Here is an 18,666-nt window from a genome sequence, read left to right on the forward strand (position 1 = left end):
TTACTACCCAGGTGTCTTTAGGCTTAAATGAAAAAATGGTATGTTTTCTTAAAACTTTATTTTCTTTATCCATTAATAAAGATTCTCAGAAGGTGATATATATAATTCTTTAAAAACATATTTGAGTATGAAAGATTCTGAAAAATGGAAAAATGTATGAAAAATGTCTGTAATCTAGCTTAAGATAATGCCAGAAGACGAAGACAATATATATGGCCTCTCCTCTACAAATAAAGCTACATTGTATTGTACTGAATGAATAAGCATTAAAATGCAGAATAAGAACAATACCAAGAACATTTATTATTCTAGTGAGAGGATGAGAAGGAGAAAAAAATAATGTATTGCTTAGCAAGTGTAGGTAAAGAATTTGTATGGCTAGAAATAATGTCTGGATCACGGTTCAGGATTTGGATCCCACTTCTAGCCTTATGACCTTGGCCAAGTTACTTAAGCCTCCATTTCTCATGTGAACAGTGAGAATAAAAATAGTACTATCTCTCATGGATCATAAGAGAGATGGTTAAGTTAAACGAGGTAATCCATGTGAAGCACTTAGCACTCAGTGCCATAAATGTAAGCTTCTTTTACTGCTGCGATTACTACTTCTGCAACCATAACAGCTCATCTGGCCTTTTTAACAACCATTTAAATGAAAAATTAGCCTCTATGACCCTCCTCACTGGAAAGGCCTTCCAGATACTGATGATCAAAACAAGTGTCTGCAGACTTACAAACACTGCACTAATATACGTTTGCTTAAAAACATGATTTCTACCACACAACTGCCATTTTAGGGAGTGTGGATTACTAGACATCCATTAGGAAGTGACAGGACCTCCCATCTCTTGAGTCACTGGAGCCTGGGAGGCCGTGTGTCAGCAAGCACTACTCGGCTCACCCTGCGGCACTCTTTGAGTCAGGGGCTCTCCAGTGTTTTGCTGGGTGATAAGCTTCAGCTGGGCCTTTTGTGCCTTCTCAGAGATGTGCCCAGGCCTGGCCCCTCTTCCCATTCTTCCCACAATCTTGCCACTACACAGGTGATACCACAAGAGGTGTGAGTTAAAGGTAGTTAATTGCCTCGCTGCACTCAAAAAAAATAAAAATAAAAAATAAAAGAGAGATTGCCAGCTTAGAACATATGGCAGAAATGAGAGCTTTATAGCCAATTTCCATGTCTTTAGTATGACTGCTAAATCAGCGCTGTAGTACTATTACTAATAATGGCTCTCAGAATGGCTTTTTATGCTCCCTTAGCCTTGTGCTGAACACAATGATCAGCATAACAGAACTCCCAGATTTCCATGACTTGCTCCTTCATATGATTCTTCTCTCTGCTATAATCACCAAGTTAAGAAGTGCTTTCCTGGTTACCCCATCTGAGATAGCCCCCATTTCTCCTTTGTAGCCCTCTACCCTGCTGTATTTTCCTTGATTTTATATTGTTTATTTACACGTTTATTATTCATCTATTCCATTGAAACGGTAAGCTCCATGAAGGAAGAAATTCATGTATGTCTCTAAACCCTCGTATGTAGACAATTCCTGAATGCACTCAAATATTTGGAAGTAGGCAAGGAGTGAGAAAGGGAGGAAAAAAGAGGGAGTCAACCTCTCAACCATCCTATGATGTTTCAGCTGTTTCCCCGAGCCACAGAGGAGAAAACTGAAACCTTCACAATCCACTGGCCCAAGGTCACAAAGCTAATAAGTGGCAGAGACAGAGTTTAATCCATATAGTCTGAATCTGGACCTATTAAAACTAACCACTTAAGGGCATTTGATTTCTTAAGTTACAAAAAACTTCCTATAATTTGACATCCCCCCCCCCGTGATTTTTTTTTAATGGTTACTTTAGTGACCTTTAATTTTTAAGTTTTCAGCAAATGTTTATTGACTGCTTACTAAATAATAGAGCACACTATACTAACTCCTGGAGTTGACACAAAGGGGTAAGTCCCCTCTAGCAGGGGAAATGAATCTTTCACTCATCAAGAGATTACTATCAGTGCAAGGTAACATATGCTGAGAGCCAAATGAATTATGGAGAAGGCTCCTTTTCTCACAGGTGGCAAGGATTCAGAAAAGGTAAGAGTATTTGAGGTGAGAGGAACTAAATGAGGTAGAATTTGCGTGGGTTTTCAGTGTTGATTTTGTTTTCCATAAAATATAGCTGATGCTCAGTTCACTTGCATTTATTAAAATGTTTATCAGAAATTCTTCACTGGTCATTCACATTAAAGTTATTCCTATTACTTAATTTTATATGGAAAGCATTTTTTTTGTAAGAGGAGTCTGTCTTGGACTCCATCCAAGGGGGGGTTGTTGTCAGAACACTCCATGAGCCTCATTGGCATATATAACTTGGTTCTGTATCATAAGCTTCCAGAAGACTGGTAGACAAGCCACATTCTGCTTAAGTTTTCTCTGTTCACGTTATTTGTGAATATCGACTCTAGAAATTGGTGCCCTTAAAATGTTGGGATTGGATGAATTTTAATATATGGTTTATGAAAGAAACTTGTTTATAATATTGTGTTTTGAGGAGAAAGCAGTGGCTGCATTTCATTAAAACTTGTGTTGGTGGAAGTTGTTTTAGCTTTATAGAATGTTTTATTTGTTTAAAAATTTTGTAAAATAGCCATCTTTATTTACTTATTTATTGAATAGCCAGTTGTTATTGTTTTCTTGGTTTTTTTTTTTTCATTCTTGTAAAGCAGTTGAAAATGCTTTACATTTCAAAAGTTTTGTTTTGTTTTCAGTGTCTGTATTATATATACCATAAAGGAAATTTCACATATATTTTCACTTTTGACTAGAATTTGAGTCAATTTAAACTGAGAATAAGATCTTTTCTTGTATTATTTATGTATCTATAGCAATACTATTAGTATATAAGTCTCCACCCACTCCGCCCCAGGAGAGAAAAGTAGCATAAGTAACTCAATAACTATGAAGCCAACCAACCCAAACTCTTTGTAACGTAAGAATGCCTTTCAACTTTGGGGAAATTCATAAATTATTAATTTTCAAACGAGTCATTTGGAGATGAGATTTTCATGAGTAAGATTCCTTTCACGAAACTCATGTTGTTTCTTAGCCCATGATTACATCCTGGGTAACAGTGCCATCTGCTGTTCTCAGCCTAGCATTGCTTCCAGTTTAGAGAGATTTGCGTGTCTCATCTACAAATGGTGTATGGATTAAAATTTTGTCTTTTCAAATCAAAGGTTTATCTTTGACCTTGTCGTCTTTATTTACTAATCTTAACTTTGTGTACCATTGTATCATATTTTAAAGAAATTTCTGTCAGTGTGTCATGTGAAATTGTCAGATATAACTTGAAGTATTAGGTGAGCCTAATTTTTACAACATTAGCAGTAACCAATAAAATATTTGGTTTTAACTTTTCATCACAAAAGGAATAAAATAATTTTAAATTCAGTGAGTTAGTATTGATCTTTTTAGCCTGTAGTGACTTAGCTTTCTGACTCTGTTATTTTCTTTTACTGTGAAATACGTATCCCTTATGTGGACATCTTGCAAACAACCTATGGAAGTCATTTTGTTTACCAATGATGTGTTTTATCAAAAATCATCAAGTGCTAATATATATGTTTACTCCATGTTTACCATGTTAATGTTTAGAAACATCCTGTAATTTTTATTCTCCTAGGGTGTCACTTTATTTTTACCTCATGGCTGATGAATACAAGATACTTTGTATGCTAGGCATTCACAGGAAGCATGTGAATAATAACTAGTTTTTTTTAAACAGTTATTTCCTCAATACAATTTTTTTTCCTACTGTACAGCATGGTGACCCAGTTACACATACATTTACACATTCTATTTTTGCACATTATCATGCTCCCTCATAAGTGACTAGACATAGTTCCCAGTGCTACACAGCAGGATCTCATTGCTAATCCATTCCAAAGGCAATAGTTTGTATCTATTAGCCCCAAGCTCCCCAACCACCCCACTCCCTTCCCCTCCCCTTTGGCAACCACTAACTAGTTTTAATTCACTTTCTTTCCAGTCTTAAAATTGGTACAGAATTTTAAATGACAAATTGGCATGTAAAACTTAAGAGCCTGAATTTAAAACAATTTACTATATATTATTGATGTGTTTTATTCTGCTTCTCCAAATGACAGAGTTATACATAAGGCGTACATTTGTAGACATTGATCTTAAAATTTTTGAGTATGAAGCAATTTAAAACCTTTTTTTATGCCTGTTTTCAGACAGCATGGAGCTGAGCTATTTATAAGGCTGAAAATGTAAATCTCTCATGAATCTTTCAAATTTCAATTTAAATATCACTCTTTTACTCTTTAATTTAAATATCACCAGTAAAATATTTCCCACATTGTAAGGCAAAAGCTATGTTGGTTTATTTTCATATTATAAGTCAGGCAGATAGGCTTTCCCCTATCTGCCCTGTCACTTTGTTAGTCCTGAAGTGATCTTTAAAGAAACACAAAGATAATGTTCTGTTCTTCCTCTAATCTTTCTCTTTCCTTCCTATATAATTTCTCCCATACTATTTTGTTAAACATACTGGCACTTTGGCCAGCTTCTGTGCTAACACTTTTATTTATGCCCATATTTAAAGCTACAAACATTGCAAGCTTTAGACATCAAGTAATGTTTGTGAGCTCACCTCTGACATTTAATACTAATGATGTGCTTTGTAAATCCAAGTGAGAAAATATGTTAGAGAAAAAATATATAAAGGGCCAAACATTTGATATATATGAAACATCACCCTGAAGTCAGAAATACTGTCTTTTGGTTGAGAACTGGTGACTGTGAAATAATTGTGAAACTAGTTAAGACCCGCAGAACCAAATGTGTTTTCATATTGACAAATTAAGATCAGATCACTTGGAATGGTATCCATTATGATTTTTCTCTGCTATGTAATGCCATTATACATGTAACTAGTAAAAATATCCTCTGGCATGGGATGTGTTAATAAGTTAGCTGGGCAAAGAGTCTTCTCTCATTGTGCATGCTCAATTAGTACATTGCATAATTAAAATCCACAGGAGCTTTTATTCTACAGCATGTGGAACTATTTGCTCTTCCATGACACTCTGACAGTCCTTGCTTTTATGTAGAAAAATGTATTCTTCCAAAGATGGGAGTGTTGGCTCTGATGGCTGTTACTTCCAAACCTTCCATGCATGATTTCTCACATGAGAAAAGCCTGGTTACAGCTGTCAGGGACACATCTTCAGAAGCACTGTCTTTCTCTTAAATAAACTGAGGCTTGCATAAGACTATATAATTATAATTTGTAATTTGCCAAAAGTTAAAGCAAAGATTTTTCATAAAATGCTAATTTTTATTGAACATATTAAACCAAATTTCTTCTCATACTATCTGTATCATTCAACCTTTTCAGCTTATGTAAATATTACTTTGATGCAAATAACTTTACTTCCTTAAATCAGTTATTACAGTTGTTTCTTAAAATGTAAATTCAGTTATTATTCATAAAGTCTAAAATCCCAGCACTTTTAGATGCCTTAGCTGAGTATACAGTAGCCACTAATTCAGCTATTATTCATATCAGCTTAGACCAAGAGTTTAAACAGCAAGGGTGCAAACTATAATGTTTCATTTTTCCTGGCCAGCTAGCGTGTGAAAATAAATATGTATATTCAAAGAATATGAAATGACATGTGTATATGGCTATTTATTAAAGCACTAAGTGTAAAAGCAAAGGCCTGCAAGCAACTCAAATGACCATCAATAGGATATTGGTAGGAAAAAAAAAAAGACTATCATAAAACCATAGAGTAGGTTACTATACATCTGTAACATAGAATGAGGAAGTCTCTCTACTACTTTGGAAGACATACTCTTAAGTAAGAGAAATAATATACACAGGAATGTATACATTATGCTAATTTTGTGCAAGAAAGAAGGGAATATGTATACTTCTCTTTTCAGAAGTAAGCAATGGAAGGATAAAAATCAAATAATAAAAATGATTACTTAAGGATTAGGGAAAGAACTAGGGGAATGGAATAGAAAGGGAAACCTAAACTTCTCTGAATGATGTTTTAAATTTTGACTTTAGAACCATGTAAGTGTTCTATGCAATTAAAAAGCATCAGTCATGAAAACAATAGAATAAAAAAAGATCTAAAAATCAAAAATGAACAAATGAACCTGTGTATCAAGTTGCTGCATAATCACATGGAGAATTACTTCAAGTGACTTCAGAGTTTTAACAGTTCATCAGTGGAGTGAATCCTAAGATCAAAAAGAACCATAAAGAAATTTTAAACTGCATTAATACATCTCATTGTTACTAGTCATGTTTGTCTTATTATTTTGAAACTAGTACATCCTCAGCTCGCATACTATGAAAAACATAATATAAAAGTACTTTTGATAATACCATTAAGGCCTGATATTCTTTGAAGAAAAGATATACTAGTATAACAGATTTACAAGTCCTATGATCCTTAATTTGGTTAGTAATATCATCATGAACTCATATTAATTTTTCTCTTTTAAAAATATGTATTTCCTATCCCATCCACTGAAAAGGCTAAGAAGCAATGACAATGTAGTAACAATAAACACCCTTAACGCCCAGGTTATTGTCTTTAAATATAATTTCCCATTAAAAGGAATCCCAGGCCCTTTGGAGAAATATCTAATTTAAAGTCTAAGGTAGGAACTGTACAAGATGAACCTGGGACATCTTATCACACCTTGGCAAAAGAGATCATATCAAAAGAATGCATGAGCCAACTTGAAGAGGCTCTCACTACCCAAAGGTAGAATCAAATTATTAAAATGATCACTATGGTTTGAAATACATTAATATATATATATAAATACTCATGAGCTCATAGTGGTTATCTTTGGATCAAAATTGATAAAGGGAAAGTATCAAATATTTATCCTGCCTTTTCCTGTGCAGACCATATTTGACAGTCGCAAAAGGGTCAGTGAGGGAAGTTCATTATAGAAGAATCAAAGCCAATAAATGCAGGACAAATAGAAAATTAGAAAAAAAATCACCATTTTGCAATGTCTAATAAAGGATCAAAGCAACAAACATTAATGTCTGCCAAAACCATTAAGTTAAAGTTTGATGGAGAACTTTATAACAGAGTTCAGGCTGACATCAACTTGGACCTACCTATCAATCTTATCATTGATAGTGGAAGCAGCACATCCTAATATGATGTAGTAAGAATTACACAGTATCTCCTATGAGGTATTCTTAGCCAAAATAAATTGAATCTGAATCATATCCCTTTCTTGATCTAACTACTGGTTTACACAAAATATGAGGGATAGAAGAACATGTTAGGGAGTTCCCGTCGTGGCACAGTGGTTAACGAATCCTACTAGGAACCATGAGGCTGCGGGTTCAGTCCCTGGCCTTGCTCAGTAGGTTAAGGATCCGGCGTTGCGTGAGCTGTGGTGTAGGTTGCAGACACGGCTCAGATCCCTCGTTCTGTGGCTCTGGTGTAGGCCAGTGGCTACAGCTCCCATTCAACCCCTAGCCTGGGAACCTCCATATGCCGCAAGAGCAGCCCAAGAAATGGCAAAAAAGAAAAAAAAAAAAAAAGGAGAAGAAGAACATGTTAAGTAACACCATGAGACTAAAATCAGTGAAATCCAGAATGTAGGAAATTTTAAAGGCTAAACAACCAGTTTTCTTCAGTAAATAAATGGCTGAAAAGAAGAAATGGTAGACTGTATGTGATTAAAAGGGATTTAAGATACATAGCAACTAATGTAATGTGCAGACCTTGTTTGGATCCTGTTTCAAACAGACCAACTGTATTTACTTTCCTGAATAATCAGCAAAAATTAAATATGGGCAATATACGATGATATTAAAGAATTACTGCTAGTGATGTTGGATGTGGAGATAGTATTGTAGTTATGTTGCTGTTTTGTTTTGGTTTTTTCTCAAGCCCATATCTGAGTTGCCTAATAAAATATTTAGGGGTAACATGGCATGACGTCTGGGATTTATCTGTAAATATTCCAGGTCCACCCCAAAAATTGAAGTAGGCATGGATAGATTAAATAGGAATAACAGAAAATTAGTTATTGTAAAAACTAGGTGATGGGTACAGATGGAATCATTGTGTTTTTATTTCTTTTATATGCATTTCCATAGTAAAATTGAAAAAAAAAAAGTAAAGTCCTCCTACCAGATTAGCCCAGATTATCTTGGATCATTATAGCAGTACCTTCTCAGCAATGTTTTAGGTTTTAGGTGAGTTTCTTAGTGTATAGGAATGTTATATTTGTGGGTCTCCAGAAGGGGAAAAAGTTTCTATTGTAATTTAAATATAATGTCTTTTTCTTTCCATCCAGTTAAATTTTATAAGTCATAAAATTACTCTATAGAACGCTGCTTGGATATAGTGTTGTTAACAAGCATACACACCAAAATACACTGACATTATACCCTCTTTTATAGACCAAGCCACCCTGGTTGAACAAGTAAAAAGAGTCAAAGAAATTGAAGCCATTGAAAGCGATTCTTTTGTTCAGCAAACATTCAGATCAAGTAAAGAAGTCAAAAAGGTAAGTTTTCATCCAGGCATTATGAATAAACCTTTAGATTCTAACCGAAGAGATGCTTTATTAATGGATTTTACTTAAATGTAAGTGCTTCTTCTAATAGACGCAGCAGGGCAGGAGAGTGTCAGCATATTACTGAGAGAATAAATCAGTGAGAATCAGTTCAATTTTAACTAGTTAAAAAAAACCCTGTAAAAATGTATCTGATGCCATTTTCCTTTTAAAATTCACTAAGACAAAGTAAAATGTAAACATGACAGTTCTGTAATAGCAATATGCATTTCGTGAACATGCAGTTTTCTTTTCAAATGTATACGTCTATTTTTTGAGTTGACATTGCTTAGAGAAAAGTTAGAAAAGAACTTTAGCAATAAAATTATTACCCAAATAGTAACATGTATCTGTACTCTTTGCCCATATGGGCATCATTTATTCAGCTCTACTAAGAGCAGGCTTGATTGTCATATTGTTTCTGTTGAATATTTCATGTATTCTTTCAATCATTATCAGGGCTGCTTTTTGGAATTTGTATTCCTTTAGTAAGAAAAGTCTATCTACTGTGAAATACATGTATTCTTTAATATCATACCTATAATACAGACATGGTATAGTTACCACTTAATCAAAAATATTCTTTATTGATACATATGTTAATGACTGTAGAGTACTCTGTTGATGAATGTATAGCAATTCACTTATCTTTTTTTTCTGATAGTAGATATTTAAGTAGTTGTAAGTTTGGAGATATTATATATATGTTTGTAAAATATCCATCATTATCACCTTAAGATAAATTTTTCAGGATGGAGTTATTTATTAAAGGTTGATATTATTTATTTTCATGCATGTTCTCAAAGTCATTCTCCCAAAATGTTGTGCTGATTCAAATTCCACCCAGAAGTGCATGGAGCTGTTTGCCTCTCACACCCTGGTTAATACCAAGTCTAGACTTTTTCATATTTACTGACCTGATAGGTAAAAACTTCCCTTTTGTTGTTCCATCAGCATTTCTTTTGCTACTAGTGAGACAGATGCCTTTTCAGTTACCATATACATTTTTAAATAATCCATTCTGGAAACATGAATTGAGCACAGGCAGGATGACAGGCACACTGCACTAGACAGCCTTGGTTGATCCTTGCTCCCTGCCTTGTTATTTTGCTGATTTCAGTTGAACATTTTGTAGTGTGTCACCACAACTCCTAAAAAAAGGAGCTGTGAAATGAGCATTAAGAAATACAGTTGCCCATTTTATTTAATATCTTACTCTTATACATTAAGAGGCCATTCGTATGTCCTAATAGAATTATAATTTATTTTGAAGTTAATTTTGTTGTATTTGTTTTCTGGAGTTCATCCTGACTTCCCAGTTCTCACTGGATGCACTTAAGATAAACTAGCATTTTTCTTTCCATGGAAATATTTCTCTATGGTTAATACATTTAATTTTCATGTAAACAACTTTTTCCTATTTGGTTTTAGTTATTAAGATAATAAATTTATTTTTAATTCCATTCCTCTCTCTCAAGATACTAGCATTTCTTTCAGTAACTGGTAAAATAGCAGTGAACAAGGAAATTGATCTAAATACAGCTTAAAAATGTAGTGGAAGGAGCTTGGGCTTTGGACTCAAGGAGATATGAGTTTGAACCTTAACTTCTACACTTCCTACCATGATTTATGATTTTGAGCAAACATCTCAACCTCTTTCCAAACCTCAGTTTCCAAATTCATAAAATAGAGCTAATAACCTACTTTTTAGAGTAACTGAGGATTAAGTATAATGATTATCAAATATTTAACGTGGTTCTTGATCTACTAAATGTTTATTTCTAAATAATATACTCTAGTATCTAAATTATTCAATATCTAAGTACATTCTATAAACTAAGCATAGTGCTTGAAAACTTCTACTACTGTAGGTTCTTAATCTGTTTAGGTATAAACACCTTACCCCATTTACATTTCTCTAATATGCCCCTTATTTGTCCTGAATCTTTTGCTGGTATAAGATGGACCTCTTGCTGAGAAACATAGAAATTCTTTAACTATCTAATTTCACCGTATAAGTCTGTTGAAATATGTAAGTGTAATAATATCTATGTATTTGATTTCCAGAATTAATGTTTTTACTTTGCTGTAGGCCCTAGAAAAGTTTTAAAATATTACTTCCTATGGTTATTAATCTTACAATAACTGGTTAGATCCAAGAGAAAAATTCTTCTTCCCAAATCTATAACAAAACACTATATATGATTAAATGGGCTTCCCATGGGACTACTATAAAGCAATTTCACTTACATCTTTTTTCAGAGGCACCACCATTATCAGTTATTTTAATTATTAGTTTTCATTTGCTCTAGTTTTTAGTGCTGAGTTAGAATTTACTCAGTACAGCTTTTCTTGTACTTTCAGTTCAGAAGCCATTGTTAGAGATTGAAAGGGATTGATGGAACAGGAGTCTCTTCATTTTGCAAGCAACCTTCATAAATCTGTGTGAGAGAAACTCACTCTCTGTTTCAGTTATCTTTTAAAAAGAGGTTCCCCTTGACAATAATTCAGAGAAAGAAATAAAATCAATCTGGAAAGCCTAGAACTGGCTTGTTCCAGCTTGGGTAAGTATGATAGAGAAGCAGAAGCTGCCTAGAAATAATAATCCAGCACTATGGAAGGAACCACTTAGAAATGTATTTAGTTAAAATATTTTCCCAATAATTTTATTTATTTCCTCTAAAATTCAAATCAAATTACAATAAATCTTGCGTTTAGCAATTAGGAAGCAGTGATCAAAAGCATGAGATGTAGAATCAGACCTGGAACCACATTCTGATTCTGCCATTTACAGGCTATATATCCTTAAACTATGTAATAACCTCATTAAACCTTGGCTCTCTTCTCTTTAAATGAGAATAATACCTATAGCAGAGGTTTCAATAAGGAAGAGCAAAATACTTTACATAAAACAGTCAAGTAACAAAAAAAAAAAAAAAAAAAAAAAAAAGAAGAAGGGAGTTCCCGTCGTGGCGCAGTGGTTAACGAATCCGACTAGGAACCATGAGGTTGCGGGTTCGGTCCCTGCCCTTGCTCAGTGGGTTGACGATCCGGCGTTGCCGTGAGCTGTGGTGTAGGCTGCAGACGCGGCTCGGATCCTGCGTTGCTGTGGCTCTGGCATAGGCTGGTGGTCACAGCTCCGATTCGACCCCTAGCCTGGGAACCTCCATATGCCGCGGGAGCGGCCCAAAGAAATAGCAAAAAAAGACAAAAAAAAAACAGTCAAGTGCCTGGCATCTAGTAAGTACTCAGAAAGTGAAAGCTGTTAATCCTCTTCCTGCAGCTGTTCCACCGTCTTCCCTTACTGAACAATGAGGGCTGCATTTGTCTGTGGCTTCCTTAAGCGGAATTGTAGGTGTAATGATTCCCATTTTGGTTGGGCCAAAGAGTGTTTTGTGTAATTTTTTATGGTCTATAGACCCTAAAATTCTCCTTATCTGAGGCTTGGTGACTTACTATATTGCCATGCAAATAGTTAAAAATTACTTTACACAGTAACTTCCTGGTTTCATGTATAGACATCAGCTGTGAACTAATTTGTTTCAATAGAACTATTTGGAAACATTAAAACTCTAAGCAAATGGCATAAAATAATGTTGTTTCCTGGAGGCACTTTTTAAAATATTTTAAAATAAAATTGCCAAAATTATGATAACTACCATTGATACTAGACATTTAACATTTATGATTTATATAGTATCCTAATAACCCTTATTAATAGCTGAGGAAGCTGAAGTTTAACACATTTTATAACCCATGTTCAAACTGCTAATAAATGATAAGAAAGCAGCATCCAAACCAAATTTATCTAACTCCAGAGCCCATGTTTTTCCTGCTAATCAAATACCTCTCATAATTGTGAACTCAGTCAGTGCATATTTCTTGTTGATGTGTGAAGAAAGTACGCACTGAAGTGACCCAATGGGGAATGTGCTAAAAAGCCTCAGAAGATGAAATTTACCTTGATGAATATATGTACAACAATATGAAGTTTTAGCCAGTCAACGCTGGACTTGTATTAGTCATCACATTTCAAAATGATCAAAAGGGCAGTGATGGGCCAACAATGAATAAATTCGCACTCAACTGTAATATAAAACAGAGGGCCAATTTATTAGTTTTGAAAGTGATGATATCCCTTTCCAGTTTCTAAAATGTCTGTGTCTGCAGTATAAGGTAAGGTTTCAGGATGCCCAAGAAGCTGAATTATTTATCAGGAGATTACTTAGCAAAGGGAGGTAAATTATCTAGAGGACCATTTCATCCAGGTCACAGGGAGATGTGATGGGCTAACCCTGATGCATAGCAAAGACTAACTCTCTTGAGGACTAAAGTATGACCCAACCTTCCACATCCTTCTCTCCCAGACACTTCTACACACAGTGGTGTATAGTTTTTATCTCTAAAAGAGGCTTTTCTATAACTAGCCAACCTCTCAGTTGGTGGGTCTTTAACAGTGTTAATTCCACTAATTTAGCTAGGGAGCTATTACCAGAAAAGTGGCTATTACTAATGACATGCTAGACATGTGTCTCCTGCAACACATATTGATTGAGCTAGTTTAACTCTCTGCAATCATATTTCTCAAGTGTGAGAAATATGTGATAATCAGATAGTTCCTGCTATATCATCAGTGTGAGGAACCACGATGCAGCATGTTTTCAAACTGCAGTCCAAAATATGCTTATTACCAATTACTCAATCCTAAAATTGTTGTATTTGGCAGCTATCCACCTGTGTTCAAAAGAGGGTAACTAAATTTAAGCAGCAAGGTCATTTGTTCTAAGTACATGTTAAAAGTTTTCCAAAATGAACCGCGAGGTGGCAGTGCTACTCAAAGCCAACTGTTTGATAGTGGCCATGTTGAGCATTTTTTATATTCAGATTTTCTCTAACAGCTTTCCTCACTTGAATAAAGAAGCAATTAATGGTCCTCTTCACACATTTTTGACTACCCATTATTAAATAAAAACTTCTACACTCTGACCCTAACCCTTGAGAACTTTTCCTTATGTGTGTATTAGCACTTCTCAAAGAAAACTTTACTGTGTAGGTAAAAACAAAATCATATTACTTGGTTTTTATAATAGAATGCTATCTCTGCCCCCTTGAATATGTGCAATACACATCTTTGCCAACCAGAATAACAACACCTTGCATTTTTTTCAAGGTAGTTCAACATGGACAGCCAATCTCTTAGCTGAGCCCTATCAAAGCTCTAAATATGCAGAATGCCATGCTTTTATATTCCCTGCATGACAATATAGAGTACCAAAAAATGATGTCCTGAACCTCATTGGATTAGTATACTTCTCACTTTCCCCTGTGCAGAATATTGGGCTTATTCAGTTTTATAGAGAGTCTGTATATCGAGTCTTCTACAACCAGTATGTTGGAGACAAGGAAATGCTTGCAATCCCGGGGGGGAAAGAATTGGTTCCAAAGTATAAGAAGAAAACTGCCAAATCAAATTTACAAATATTTATTTAAGCATTTCTATGTAACTTGTTACAATTTGTGATTATGTATATATTTTGGTATTTATTTGTTAGAGACCTGTCATTCCATTAGCAAAATGTAATCTCCAATTTCACAGAGAAGATACGTTCTTATTCTTTCTTGTGTACCCAGTGCTGAGCAATCAGTAGTGCTCAATAAATACTAGTTAAATAGATGGATCTCCGACTCTGAGATGAATTATTCTAATAAAGAATTAACTAATTCATGCATATTTCATTTTCTAGATGTTTTCCCCAGGGAAATCTATTTAGCACTTCATTCAGAGGAGTGGATGTTCAGAAGTAGATAAGTCAAAAGAAAATGGAAATTGAAAAACTATAGGTGTAGAACCAATAGGTGTAGGGGGGAAAAAAAGGCTAAATAGTGGAATTAATCTCCCAATTATCCAGGGTTTTTTTTATTTTAACTTTTCATTTCAATTTCTCATCTAATCCATTTCATATTATCCCTGCAATCTTGCTGTTAATCAGCCATTTTCCTGGCTTCTCCTCTCTTAGGGAAGGAGATACTGGAATTAACCTGAGTTAACAATGCACTCCTGGTTCCTTCCAGGCAGAAACAATGAGACATTCGTCTTTTTGTCCCCAGCACTTAGCATAGTACCTGGCACATAATATTCCGTACAATAGAATATGATTGGGCAACAAAAAGGAATGAAATATTGGTAGATGCTCCAACATGGATGAACCTTGAAAACATTATGCTGAATGAAAGAAGCCAGTAAAAAAAAAAAAAAACCCGCATAACGTATGATTCCTTTTATATGAAATGTCCAGAATAGGCAAATCCATAAAGACAGAAAATAGATTAGTGCTTGCCTAGGAACAGGAGGGTTGGGAGAAATGGGGAGCAGCAGTTGCTGATGGGTATGAGGTTTTTTTAGGAGGATGAAAATGTACTAAATTTGCATGTGGTGACAATTAAAAAGTCTTATTGAGGGAGTTCCTGTTGTGGCACAGCGGAAACAAATCCAACTGGGAACCATTAGGTTATGGGTTTGATCTCTGGCATCGTTCAGTGGGTTAAGGATCCAGCGTTGCTGTGAGCTGCGGCGTAGTTCGCAGATGTAGCTCGGATCCCAGGTTGCTGTGTCTGTGGTGTAGGCTGGCAACTGTAGCTCCGATTGGACCCCTAGCCTGGGAACCTCCATATGCCTCGAATGTGACCCTAAAAAAATTTTTTTTAATTTAAAAAATAAAAAACTCTATTGATATAATAAAAGCTGTATGAATTGTGAAATGGAATTATATCGCAGTAAGGCTGTTATTAAGAAATAATAATAATATCCTTTGAATTTGCTTTTTATACCTAAAGGGACCAACTAAATGGAGATCCTTTGAGCTTGTTTTAATTAATAGAATTTAGATATATGAAATGTGTATGTTTTTTCAGTGGTATAGACTCATGAGTACCAATTTCTTAAAAATAGTTTAATCATAAGAAATAACGTTTTCGGAGTTCCCATTGTGGTGCAGTGGTTAACGAATCTGACTGGGAACCATGAGGTTGCAGGTTCGATTCCTGGCCCTGCTCAGTACGTTAAGGATCCGGCGTTGCCGTGAGCTGTGGTGTAGGTTGCAGATGCGGCTCAGATCCCGTGTTGCTGTGGCTCTGGTATAGGCCGGCGGCTACAGCTCCGATTAGACCCATAGCCTGGAAACCTGGGAGCGGCCCCAGAAGAGGCAAAAAGACAAAAAAAAGAAATAACGTTTTCACCATGTTTTTATATTTGTTTGCTTGTTTTAGGAATAATTGTTTCTTATTTAATAACCTAGGTCCCCTTTATGGTTCACATCATCTCAGAGGAGGCCAATTGAGCAATTATTAGAAATATTATTAACTATTGTCAGAAATAACTTTAAAATCAGAAATGTTATTAAAGCAAAATATTAGTTGAATGTTGTAGTCCAATTAATAACATGTGTTTTATGTTTTAGTCAGTGGAGCCTAGTGAAGTGAAGCATGCAGCTGCAACATCAGGACCAGCATCAGTAGTGGCTGATCCACCAAATAATGAGAAAGAAATAGACCCTGGCAGCATCCCTACTGCTATCAAGTACCAAGATGACAATTCTCTGGCCCATCCAAATGTAAGATCCTTAAGAATGTCAGTTTATACAGAGAACAGACCTGTGGTTGCCAAGGAGGAGGGCAAAGGGTGTGGGATGGACTGGGGGTTCAGGGTTAGTAGTTGCAAACTATTGCATTTAGAATGGATAAGCAATGAGGTCTTACTGTACAGCACAGGGAACTATATCCAGTCTCTTGGAATAGACCATGATAGAAAATAATGTAAGAAAGAGAGTGTGTGTGTGTGTGTGTGTGTACATATGTATATATAATATACACATGACTGAATCATTTTGCTGTACAGCAGAAATTGGCACAACATTGTAAATCAACTATATTAAAAATAAGAAAAATAAAAATTTTTTTTAAAATGTCAGTTTATTTTTTATTTTTTGTCTTTTTGCTATTTCTTGGGCTGCTTCCGCAGCACATGGAGGTTCCCAGGCTAGGGGTCCAATCGGAGCTGTGACCACCGGCCTACGCCAGAGCCACAGCAACGCGGGATCCGAGCCGCGTCTGCAACCTACACCACAGCTCACGGCAACACTGCATCGTCAACCCTCTGAGCAAGTGCAGGGACCGAACCCGCAACCTCATGGTTCCTAGTAGGATTCGTTAACCACTGCGTCATGATGGGAACTCCAAGAATGTCAGTTTAAATCTAATTGACTAAAAATAATTCAGACAGTGGTCCTTCTGTGTTGGTGACAAGACTATTGGAGGAAATGAATTCTTAGGTTCTGTTTACTAAAAATAGGCAGCTCACCCCCAGCCCTTAGAGCTGTTACATGAATTTGAATCTGATTTGGTCCAACTCATGTTACCTGACTTCTAAAAGAGTCTTTCTGTGGGCAAGAAAAATAGGCAAAATGAGGAGTTTTGTTTTGTTTTTAATCTGGCACTAAAAGATCTAATTCTGGCTCTGCTGCACCTGGTCCATTGACTGCAAACATGTCATTCATGTCGTTTCTGCTGTCTTCCGTGAAATGGCGTCATACCACTGTGCCTCTCAGAAAGATGGTAGGAAACAAACTTCGCGAAATGAGATATAAAATTGCTAACCAGGAGTTCCCGTCGTGGCGCAGTGGTTAACGAATCCGACTAGGAACCATGAGGTTGCGGGTTCGATCCCTGCGCTTGCTCAGTGGGTTAACGATCCGGCGTTGCCGTGAGCTGTGGTATAAGTTGCAGACGCGGCTCGGGTCCCGCGTTGCTGTGGCCCTGGCGTAGGCTAGTGGCTACAGCTCCAATTAAACCCCTAGCCTGGGAACCTCCATATGCCGCAGGAGCGGCCCAAGAAATGCCAAAAAGACAAAAAATAAAAATAAAATAAAATTGCTAACCAATGATGTTGATGTTAGTCCTTTCTGAGTATTATTCCAAATAGATGATCTTCAGTTAGGAGGCCATCAAGAATTAAACAGTATCCATATCTCGTGCTAAAGGATCTATTCTCTAGAGGTGACTTGTCTGTCTTATGTAAGGTCAAATCCAAGTTTTTTGTCAAAAAATAACACTTTTTTTTTTCTTTTATTTCAGTTATTTATTGAGAAAGCTGATGCTGAAGAAAAGTGGTTCAAGAGATTAATTGCTCTCCGACAAGAAAGGCTGATGGGCAGTCCTGTAGCCTAAAGTAATATACATATGGTTGAATAATGAACAATAACATTCAAAATTTAGGTTTTTAAATCCCAGTATTAACTTTTTACTCTTAAAAATAATTTAGCTGATTATATAAAAAGATAATCTCATTTTATCCTTTTCTCTTGCAGGCTTGAATATTTGTTGATTGAACTTAATCAGACATTGTGAATATTAAAACTAGTGTAAAGTTTAAGAATGCATGAAAATGTCATACTGTTAATAAAGCTAATCCTAAAAATGTATTAAAATAAATGATATATAGTAGTGTTCCTGAGTAGAATTTGAAAAATATCAAGTTGCCATTTAAAGACACAATTTTGAGGGAGTTCCCATCCTGGCTCAGTGGTTAACGAACCCAATTCATATCCATGAGGATGCGGGTTTGATCCCTGACCTCACTCAGGGGGTTAAGGATCCAGTGTTGCCGTGAGCTATGGTGTAGGTCTCAGACATAGCTCTGATCCTGTGCTGCTGTGGCTGTGGCCTAGGCCTGCAGCTCCAGCTCCAATTCAACCCCTAGCCCAGGTAACTTCCATATGCTGTGGGTGTGGCCCTAAAAAAACAAAAATTAAAGAATTTTTTTAAAATACACAATTTTGATTAATCATGCGTATAAAAGAATCAAACTAGGGAGTTCCTATTGTGGCACAGTGGAAACAAATCCAACTAGGAACCACGAGGTTGTGGGTTCGATCCCTTGCCTTGCTCGGTGGGTTAAGGAGCCAGCGTTGCTGTGAGCTGTGGTATAGGTCGCAGACGCAGCTCAGATCTGGCGTTGCTCTGGCTCTGGTGTAGACCAGT

The 18,666-nt window shown here is 35.9% G+C and overlaps 1 protein-coding gene across 1 annotated transcript in view; it reads left to right on the forward strand.

Annotated features, from left to right (window-relative positions):
* Positions 1 to 17,961, forward strand: part of RSRC1 (arginine and serine rich coiled-coil 1) — a 449,666-nt gene extending 431,705 nt beyond the window's left edge. The window contains exons 10-12 of the mRNA XM_047752433.1: positions 8,477 to 8,583; positions 16,089 to 16,241; positions 17,761 to 17,961. Coding sequence (XP_047608389.1) covers positions 8,477 to 8,583; positions 16,089 to 16,241; positions 17,761 to 17,853 — 353 coding nt within the window. The 3' untranslated portion in view covers positions 17,854 to 17,961. The remainder of the gene's footprint in view (positions 1 to 8,476; positions 8,584 to 16,088; positions 16,242 to 17,760) is intronic.
* The last annotated feature ends 705 nt before the right edge of the window (positions 17,962 to 18,666 follow it).

The sequence above is a fragment of the Phacochoerus africanus genome, chromosome 1 (genome assembly GCF_016906955.1).
Source record: "Phacochoerus africanus isolate WHEZ1 chromosome 1, ROS_Pafr_v1, whole genome shotgun sequence".
Classification (NCBI taxonomy): Eukaryota; Metazoa; Chordata; class Mammalia; order Artiodactyla; family Suidae; genus Phacochoerus; species Phacochoerus africanus.